Raw genomic sequence first — 10368 nt, 5'->3', positions numbered from 1 at the left:
GGTATTTAATTTATAAAGACTAACCAAATATAGAATAACTTCTACTGAATAAACCCTTATTAAATTAGTAAATCACTTTTTATAATAATATTTTTTTATTTGCAAATCGCAATCTTATTAGTTCCAATTTACATGATTTCATTAATATCACTTTGAGGTATGCATGACATTCTGGAATCCATGTTTCAGATTTTCTGATTATAATTAATACAGTTTATTCAAAAATTTTTAAATTATTACATTAAACATTAGCTTAGTTGTATTATGTTCAATATTGAACATGATAAATAAAAATGTTATTAGTTTTATTAGTTAATTAGGCTTGCGACTAAGTGTTACTTTAAATTTTTATAACATTTTTTGAAAAATAGATTTAAGCTCAAGCTAATTTATTCAAATATTTTCAATCAAACTAAAAATAATTAAATTTTATTCGGTATCATTACGTTTAATAAATATTTGATCTCATAAAAGGTATTTTTTAATCGTGACTTCGTGAATTAAAGAAGTAAACTCGCAAAGAAGAATGAGTTTTGAAATACCTCGAGGTCACAACGGAAGCAAAAACATGAGTCAAAGTAAATCAAGGTGTATTTAGTTTAAACAGTTTTCAGTTGGTTATATGCATGTTAGGGTTGGCCTTCGAATAAAAAGTCTAGAATGTGGTATTTATCTACATAAACTAATACAATTATAAATCACCTGTAAAATATTCTTCAATTTCCTTAAGTGTTTTCCCGTGTGTCTCTGGAAGGAAGTAGTATAGGAACACGGTGCCGAGCAGTGAGCAAACAGAGAAGAAGGAAAATACGGGAAACGCTCCAAAAGAAAAGAACCGCCTCAGGGTAGAGTTTCACCATGAAAACTGACTCGATGAATGCGATAGAAGTTGTCAGTCCATTCGCAATCTGTGAAAAATATTTAAAGGGTGATTCTTTTTAATTCAAAATGATAATTTTTTTATTCTTGAATTATATCAAGCTAAAACGCTTTCACATCTCATTTACGACAAGAAATCTCAATATTTATTGCTAAGTACATTTTTTTTGTTCTCTTAGCACAAGAAGCTTATAAATTGCACTTAGTCCTATAAGAACCTTAGCGCTGCTCACGGAATGACAAGATATTCAAGATGGGTAAAAGTTAGGGGGTAGAGGCCTTCACCTATCGAGATCCACGATGAAGAATTAGGGCACTAATCTCAAAGTAATGTCCCCCCCGAAGTAGGGGAGGTCTGCTCTGAACCAGCCTCTCCAGTCAAAGCAGGCAGGGGGTGGCACAACCTTGTTGAGGCTAGCAAAAACCTCTGATAGTTAGGGAACGTACCCCACCAAACTCCAACAGTCATCTCCCGCGGTAGACTAGACCTATAGAATTGCCCTTGTACCCCAGAATCTCGACATTTGCTGTTAGTGGTATGCTACTCCTGGACATCCATAAGGTTGCCGAGATTTAAGTGACATATCGGTTTTTTGCTGTGCCCAGAAACCATTAGACCATATCAATACATTTTTTATTTATTTAGCATCTTGCAATTCAAACGGTGTCAGTTTTATTAAGTACCGGAATATATAAAAATATCTCGAAATGCATTCATTTATTGTGTCAAATATGTTGTAAAAATTATAATGGTTTAGCGTTGGAAATTAACAAATAAATACATAAATAAAATGTCACGATCAGACTTCAAGATCATAAGAAATCATAGGTTGTCACTAACCTTAAATTATTGCAAAATAAAACTACTGTATACCTTGTAAATAATGAAGATACCACGTTTCAACATCACTGCCGTGGTGATTGTTGACGATTGATATGCTTATTAATAGTCACAATTATCAGTAATCTCGTTTTAGAGTTGTAGTTGATTCTTATGTCATCCAATTTCACTATACCGGATTTGTCAATTATTCGGAGTTATATCCCGCTCAAAACTCGGTGAGCCACTGAGGCTGTGACTCAATGAGAACATCTATCGGAGACCGTCTACGCGAATTGTGCAAATTTTCAAATTTTTGATGCGCCCAATTCATAATAGGTCGCTCTCCCTTGCTGTTTCCCCTCTGATACGGTGGAAGAAGTTGACAGTTCTATTGCATACGATGGACCTTTCTTATCAATGAAGAAATATTTCTCTTTTTAACTTAAGGTAAGAAACTGTGAAACTTCTCATTGCACTTCCTAGCTTCCAGAGTGACAGGATACTCAGGATGGGTAAGGCTGGGAGTTGGGGCTGTCTCTTGTAAAGATCCCATGAGAAAAGATAACGGGCACTATATCTCAATCATTATCACCTTGGAAGGAGGGGTGTTGTTTCATCAACTCGATCGGGACAGTACTCTCCCTCAAGTACAGTCTAGCAACTTGCATTTAACACTAAGAAAGTTCTACTCACACTCACAGTCGTCCTCCATAGTAAAACTATATCAATCGATTCATCCTTACACCCCAATTCCTCGACAACTGCGGTTAGTGATATGTCGCTCCTGGACATACGAAGTGTTGTCCAGATACAAGTGACACAATCGGTTTTTATTCTACCTAGTATACGTTTTAACTGGAAAGGTGTAAAGCAGCCAGAAGTTATTCTTGTTCTGGGAGAAATTAATATTTACTAACAATATAAAGGCTCAAGCAGTTGGTGCTGCTGTGAACCAGCCTGCCACCGTGTCTCGGCAGTGGTTAGACAGCACATCACTCTCAACAACGGGTGAATTCAGTGTAGATAAGTGTACTTAAAGTACAGATGTCCATCCAACTTAAGTAGAAAATTACCGTACTTCGTTGATACTATTAACATATTCGTCCATGAAACCAGAGTTTCGAACATTACTTACCCCTCGCACATTTGTAGGGAAGATCTCCCCTAGCATAGACCATGGTATGGAGGAGAAGCACAACGCAGCAGGATAGCACATAGACGAGGGACAACTGTCGTGATCATCCAATACGGGAGGGTAAAGAAGGGGTAAACGGTGGCGGCAAGAACCCCAATGCTCACTGCAGTCACGCTTCCAAAAAAAAAGGGCAGGACCTCTTTTGCCGTATCTTTTGAATGTATGCAATTAAAACAGTGAAAACTTGAATAAATTGAAGCTCAAGATTAATAAAATATTCAAACTATTTAAACTACATTATCGTAGTTTATGGAGTTACAGTAAGAGTTTGTAAAGTCCATCTAGAATAAACCAATAATAAAAAGACCCACTCCGTCCGCCATCTTGTTTCTACCGTAACGATCGCTATTTTAATATTGCTCTTTGGTCAGTTCTCAGTGGTTGGTCGTTCAGTGCACACCTATTGTGGCCTGCATTCTTCAGTTCGTTCTTAATCGTAAATATTTTTTCCTTTACGTAATCGTTTATTATTCTACTTTTGTTGATATCTACCTATACTTTAGTTGTTTTTTATTGTTTTTTATATAAAGTACAATTTATTTGAATCATTTTTTCTGAGTTGTTTCCATACTTGAGTAATTATTGTTGTTTGTTAATCTTTATTTTTTATTTGTTGTTATGTTTTGGATATTTATAACTTGTTATAATCTTTGGATACTTATTATTTACTATCAAATTTTTGTATAGGCCTACCTATTTTGTTTACTTTATGTAGATTTTTCATCTGATTGTATTAATTTTTTTCCCGCTGTATTCTACCATCTATGCTTGTCTTTGTAAATTGGCTGCTGCCGTTGGAAATAAATAAATAAATCGTTAGTCGTATTTTTATTGAGTGCATGTTTTAGATGTGTGTACATGGAATTGACATACAACATGGTATCAATTATCCTGAAAAACGCGTATCAAAGCGTTCTGATATGATTTATGATAACCTATATTTTAGTTATGTATTAGGTCAGTTATTCACGTGAGAAAGAGATCAGATTTCAGACATCGAAATGTTGTATTACGGAAACAAAGAATTGTAAATATATGAAAGAACCATGAGAAAAGTTCGTTTACACACCCAATTTCGACTTTAATACACGTATATGACTGTTGATTCATTATGAATTAATCTTGCCACCGAAAACGTCCATTTAAAAACTACATGGAAAGAAATTGTCCCAGTACAAATTTTCACCACCAACAACGTGACCTATTTTTTGTAAACAAATTAAACTGCATTACTAGATTTATTAATGTAATATAAAATGTTATTATCGAGTGAAACCTTTACATACCTGTTGCAGACCCAACTTGTCAGAAGTGTTGCGACCACCCTCATCACCGCTATTGCCAGGGACACTTGGTACGCTTGCACGTCTAGCTGTGCGATTTGACTAAAGTTAACCTGAAAAAACCAAAACATTCAAACAAATAGTTAATTATCAGAAGATTTTCAATTCTGGTGTTTTGATCTTTAATTCGTTCAATATCCTGAGAAAACCTCTATGTTCTTTTACCTCTCGATTTCAAAATCTATAGTTCTTCCCTAGTCGAAGAGAAACCAATTAATGGAGTTATGAATGATCGTGGAGTCTTGCTGGACCTCATATTCTCATCAGACAGCTATGTATCAGTAAACCCGGCCTTAGATCCTTTAGTAAATCTGGAATCTCATCATCCTGCTTTGGATATTGTAATTATATGCTCTGAACATGGAAAATCCAAAAGTAAGATCTCTAAGTATGACTTTAACAACAGTAATGAGGAGGAAATCTTTCGTAACTTGCAACTTTGGCAGTACCCCATACTGACTAGTCCTGAGCAGGTTGAGGCATCGTTTGGAACCTTTTGCTCTAATCTTACTGCCCTGATTAAATTTTATACGCCCTTAAAAGTTTTGTGGGGCTTCTACCTTCCCTTGTTGGTTCTCACAAGATTTGAAGAGACTGGTATCCTTAAAGAAGAAGCTGCATTGCAAATATAAAACAACAAATAGTTTGAAATTATATAGAGAATTTTGCAGTGTGCGGACACAATGTAAGGAACTTACTGCACACTGTTTACCGGCAGTATATTGATTCAGTTGAAAGCGCCATGCGACATAATATTAAGGCCTTTTGGGCTCACATTAACAACACAAAGGACAAAACAGGGATAAATGACACAATGCATCTAAAACGATAGGGCTGTAGATGACCCGCAAGATATATGCGAACTTTTCGCAGAGCATTTTTCATCTGTCTACCAGATGCATGTTGAGTGTCCTTCATATGAGGACCAGTTAACTGCATTTTCTCTTGCAGAATTTTCTATTTCTTCCGTGGAACTTAAGAGAGAGCTGTCCTCCCTGAATGCCAATAAAGGAGCGGGACCTGATGAGATACCTCCGTCAATATTAAGATACTGTAGCTCTATTCTAGCTCCTCACTTAACTTTATATTTCAATGAGTTTTTTGCGGTTGGGGGTTTTCCCTCACTGCCTGAAGACTAGCTACGTTACGCCCATATATAAGAGTTGGAAACAGCTCAGACATAAGAAATTACAGACCTATCTCAATTCAATCGACTCTAGCTAAGGTGTTTGAAGCCATGGTTTTCAATAGACTCTCTTTTTTTGTCAAGAACACTATATCCACTGCTCAGCATGGTTTCTTGAGGGGAAGATCAACCGCCACGAATCTCATTATTTATCAGGATAACATCATATCTGCTTTCAATATAGGAAGTCAAGTTGATAGTGTCTACATAGACCTATCTAAGGCATTTGACAAGATTAGCCATGAACATCTGCTAGCCAAGCTTAGTAGTTTGGGCGTTGTTGGTCCCATGCTACGATGGTTTCGAAGTTATTTGAGTGATCGTTATCAGGTGGTTAGATACAGAGGTTTGAAATCCACAGCTTTCCCTGTGCTTTCTGGAGTCCCCCAGGGTTCCCTCCTTGGGCCTTTGCTTTTTGCCATTTATGTTAATGATATGGTTTCTGTCATTAAACACTCCAAGATATTGCTCTTTGCAGATGATGCCAAAATATACAAGGAGATCACTTCGGAGTCTGATTGCAGAGATCTACAGGCTGACTTGAATGGTGTACTATTGTGGTGTTATAGAAATAAAATGGAGGTTAATGTATCAAAGTGCTCAGTACTTACTTTCTCCCGACGGATGAATGAGGAGACCTTCGAGTACTTTCTTGGAGAGGAACCACTCAGCAGATGTTCTATGATTAAGGATCTTGGGGTGACTATGACATCTTCACTTAATCCTAAAAGTCACATTGACTTTATTAGCCGTAGGGCAAATTCAGCTCTTGGATTTATTATTAGGGTATCCAGAGATGGGTTTTCTTCCCCTGTAGCGCTTAGAACACTCTATGTACAATTAGTTCGCCCCATATTAGAATATTGTTCACCAGTGTGGTCGCCATATCAAATAGGCCATATTGATTCCATTGAGAGCATACAGAGGAAGTTTCTTCGAGTTCTAGGAATGAAACTTGGCTTTCATTATGCGGAGGTTCCTTTGGATGACATCAGCCATCAGTTTGGTCTTCAATCTCTGAGCACCAGGCGGAGGATCAATGATTTACTTCTTCTCCGAAAGATTATTACATCTTCAGTGGATTCTCCTGATCTACTTGGGAGAATAGATTTTCGCTGCTCAAGATTGGCCAGAACAAATCATATGTTTGAGAGGAAATATTGTCAGACTCTGTATTCTTACCACAGCTCAGTGCCACGTCTTCACCGCCTGGGAAATAGCTTACCAGATCACATTGATTTCTTTACTATGTCTGAGGTAACTTTTAAAAAGGAACTCTCCAAGTTTTATTTTTGAAGGGTGATCTGTTTATTCTGGAATTTGTAGAGTGTAGACATATTTTGTACTTGCCTGTTGATTAGAACCATTTCTGTATATATTTATAATATAATAAGGTTTCTTAATGCTTGTAATGATTTACTACGTCTTTTTAATTATTTATTTAAATCAATTGCATGGTCTGTTAATTTGTGTTTGGTCTATAAGAGTATGTATTTAATAGTAATAAGGGCGGAGGTAACCTCATATACATAGAATTAGATGCCTGTATTGTTAGCCATTTAAATCCAAACTGTAAATTTATCATGTAATATAAAATGGTGTTAACCGTATACAATAAATAAATAAATAAACTTATGAAGCAAGATTCAGAGCTCGAGGGCCTTTCAATCATTATATCACACATACGATCAGAAGACAGACAATGTCACTATTTTAGAAAGACCTTGCCTAGTTCTTGTCTTTACATACATTGATGGTGTAACGGCGTATGTTGGCAAAATTAGTTATAATTTTGCTGTTGCATGATGATATAATGTAACAAAGGAATTGCAGTACAAAATAACAGCATTAAGCTACATGGTCTTTAAACTTTGTTTGACTTTTTCAATTAGTTAAATATTCGTTATTAAATGTATTAGCCTAACTCATTAGGAGGATCAATATAACGGTATTAAGAACATACCCGAGTAGCCGTAGAAGTACCAGCCGGCAGATTATCACTGTAAAGCGAGCCTTAAACATTTACCCTATTACAAATAGCGGTCGTTTAATATTATTTCATGTCGTAATGTAAAGCTTTTCAAGTGTAGTTCAGTATTGCGTTTTAATAATGAAATCCTAAATTAAAATTATATGCGTATTAAATTTTACGTAAGCGTATCTGAAGAGTTTATCTTATATGGTTTAAAAAATACCAAGGTGTTTCCAGACAATAAATACTCTTGTATATAATGGACATAATCGTGTAACAAAACCATAAACGAAATGTGAATCGAGGACCAATAGAGACTTCTTCTTTCGTCAATAACATATTTCAAATTATGTAGTTTGAGATGTTTATTTTGCACAATAGTTTATTCTAAGAATACATAAATTATTCTCTTTTAAATACAAAGAAAATAACATTATTCATAGTTAATATTAAAGTTATTCTTTTGATAACCAGGTAATAAACGAGTATTATTATCAGAACTCCATGTACTGTAATATGTTAAAACTATAGCTACCGTTAAATTTTCGCCCACTTCGGTCAGGTTAATTTGAAATTCACCTGGTTTCATGAAAGCAAGGTACTTACAGCATACGAAATAAGTATTAAAACCCCAGATCCTTGAACGAATATGAAGAAGGCGTTAATGAAGAGAAGCGGCTTGTAGGCCTGAGGTTGCCGCAGGTTGTGGAAGGTGGAGAGCCAGGAGGTTGTCTGCTGCGTGTCGCTCGCTCTGCTGCTGAAGCTGTCCAGCTCCTCCTTGACTTGCTCGGGGGCTGTTGCTGCCCGCAGTCTCTGCAGGGCCTGCAGCGCTTCCTCAGCACGACCTCTGCTCAGCAGCCACAACGGGCTCTCCGGCAGCAGCGGCGTCAGGACCAGTGACATCACAGAAATGCCGAATCCGAACCAAGATACTTCGCTCCATGATTCCTGAACATTTATAAAAAGTGAGAGTCCAAAAGAGCCATGCATTCGGTTTATTCGGTATTACGGTCTTTATTGATTTATTCTTTTAATTCTATTGTAGCTCTTCGAGACAATTATCTGGACAAAAAAATATAAAACAGTTTTTTTTTCATTTCACAAGGAATTTCAGCATTAAAAGTAGTATTTTGGATTATTTTGAAATATACCCATGGCTAGGTTAACGATTATTTTATTTGTATATTACGGCTGAAGAGGCAACCAGTTATGCATAAAGTACGTAATTTTTATCCATTATTTAACTAATAAGATATGTTTAAACTTATGAGATCATACATAACCTATAAAAAGACCGATAATTTCATTAAGTAATGAAATTGATATCGTTTACTAAAAATCATATTGTCGTAGCCATCCGATCCGCAGATCAAATGGCAACACCAGCAACCTCATGGTTATGACAAGAAATACACATGATATTTTTCTGTGCACGATTTCTTAAAATAATTAGAGAATCAGGAGAGAATGATAAGGAGAGTAAAAGGGACAGTACTACCTGATACAAAAAAGCTCCAAGGTATGAGAGGAAGACCCCACAGGCCATCATGATTGGGATAAAATTGACAAGGACGGTGCGGAGAGACACGGAAGCGATTTCAGCTGTGTAGCTCGCGGCGGTGGAGGCCACCAGCCCCATCCCGAACCCTGTCAGCAGACGGCCGGAGTACAGGGCGAGCAGAGAGAGGGGAAAGGCTGCTATCAGCAGCCAGCCTGCTGCGAACGTTACGTTCAGCAGCTGGAGACTCCAGCGGCGGCCGATACTGTCAATCAGTGGCCCAGCCATCAGCGCGGCCACTGGCGCTGAGGCGAAGCTGAGACCGGCTGAGGCAAAAATTACACAAAATTATTTCATACAGAGATCCATTCCTAAATAGAAATATTTTTTGTTTAATAAATGTGATGATCTTTCTGAAATCAACAAAATATAATGAAGGAACATACCTACCCAGGATGCTTCGCTGACAGAAGCGTGTAAGCCAGGGCCGGAACCCAGTAGGGGTGGAACTGCAACGGAAGGAAACCCCAACGCGATTCCCGAGTTTATCATTCCCCAGTTGATCAGCAGACTTGCTCCTATCTGAGCATTAAATTACATATATTCAACGCATTGTGAGGTGAAAGATAAATTCTTTATATAAAATCAACATGCATAAAGTTCATATATATGACTGCTGAATGCCATTTTCGGATTCTTACCAATCGATTTTACAAAAGATCGATATCATATTGCACTACATATAAAACATCAGTGAAAACAGTGACAACAGGAATTTTTTAGTGGTTTTCGCTAAAAATTACCATTGACAAGTTTTCGGAAATATCTTTTGTAATACTTCACCCACATAATCCTAATGGTATCCATATACAGGGTGTCCCAGAACTCTCCATTAATATATTCTTGTATTATCCCTGGACCAAAGAAAAACCAAAACGTTATATTAAAAATTTAGAAAGCTCATTAATTACCCGAATATCTGCCATTTTGTTTTTTCTCATAATTATTTGTAATTTGAAAACGGCTTGTTTTAATGAGTTGAAACTTTGTATATAACTTTATAACCTAAAGTGTATAAAAAAAATTAAAATATTTAAAAGCTTTATTTTCAAAATGGTGACTTCCTAAAAGCTTTTAAGGTAAATTTTAATTAGACAGTTTAATTACAAATCCAACGATACCATGGTTAAGAAAATCGGTTAATAATTAAGATAATGCGCTTTTAAAAAACCAAGTAGGACCTACTAAACAATGTGCATTTTGATTGTAAAAACTCTGTTTTGTGAACTACAACAATCAGCTGTTTTAATTTTAGCACCTTTAATCAGCACGTTATAACACTAAACTGTTGAATTTTGTTTTTAATTTCCTTTTCTATTGCAGGAATTAGGTTTCTTTTGATTAAATATAAGAAAAATACAATCATTTATTGTCTACATAAATCTTCTTCTCATGAATTTACCAATATGTGT

The 10368-nt window shown here is 36.2% G+C and overlaps 2 protein-coding genes across 2 annotated transcripts; both read right to left on the bottom strand.

Moving 5' to 3' along the window:
* Positions 1–2837: 2837 nt before the first annotated feature.
* Positions 2838–8301, bottom strand: LOC124373498 (facilitated trehalose transporter Tret1-like; the record flags this gene model as incomplete). Its single annotated transcript, XM_046831863.1, has 3 exons — positions 8005–8301; positions 4184–4293; positions 2838–3048 (listed from the first exon to the last, which is right to left on the bottom strand). Coding segments are annotated over exons 1-3 (618 nt in total), but the record flags the coding sequence as incomplete, so codon positions are not given.
* A 133-nt stretch (positions 8302–8434) lies between these two features.
* Positions 8435–9478, bottom strand: LOC124373500 (sugar transporter ERD6-like 4; the record flags this gene model as incomplete). The annotated part of the gene is made up of 3 exons (XM_046831864.1): positions 8435–8460; positions 8938–9222; positions 9343–9478. Coding segments are annotated over 3 exons (447 nt in total), but the record flags the coding sequence as incomplete, so codon positions are not given.
* Between the last annotated feature and the right edge of the window lie 890 nt (positions 9479–10368).

This window comes from Homalodisca vitripennis, unplaced genomic scaffold, assembly GCF_021130785.1.
Source record: "Homalodisca vitripennis isolate AUS2020 unplaced genomic scaffold, UT_GWSS_2.1 ScUCBcl_5738;HRSCAF=12614, whole genome shotgun sequence".
Lineage (NCBI taxonomy): Eukaryota > Metazoa > Arthropoda > Insecta > Hemiptera > Cicadellidae > Homalodisca > Homalodisca vitripennis.
Note: the sequence above shows the minus strand (reverse complement) of the source record. Positions and strands in the feature narration are given on the sequence as shown.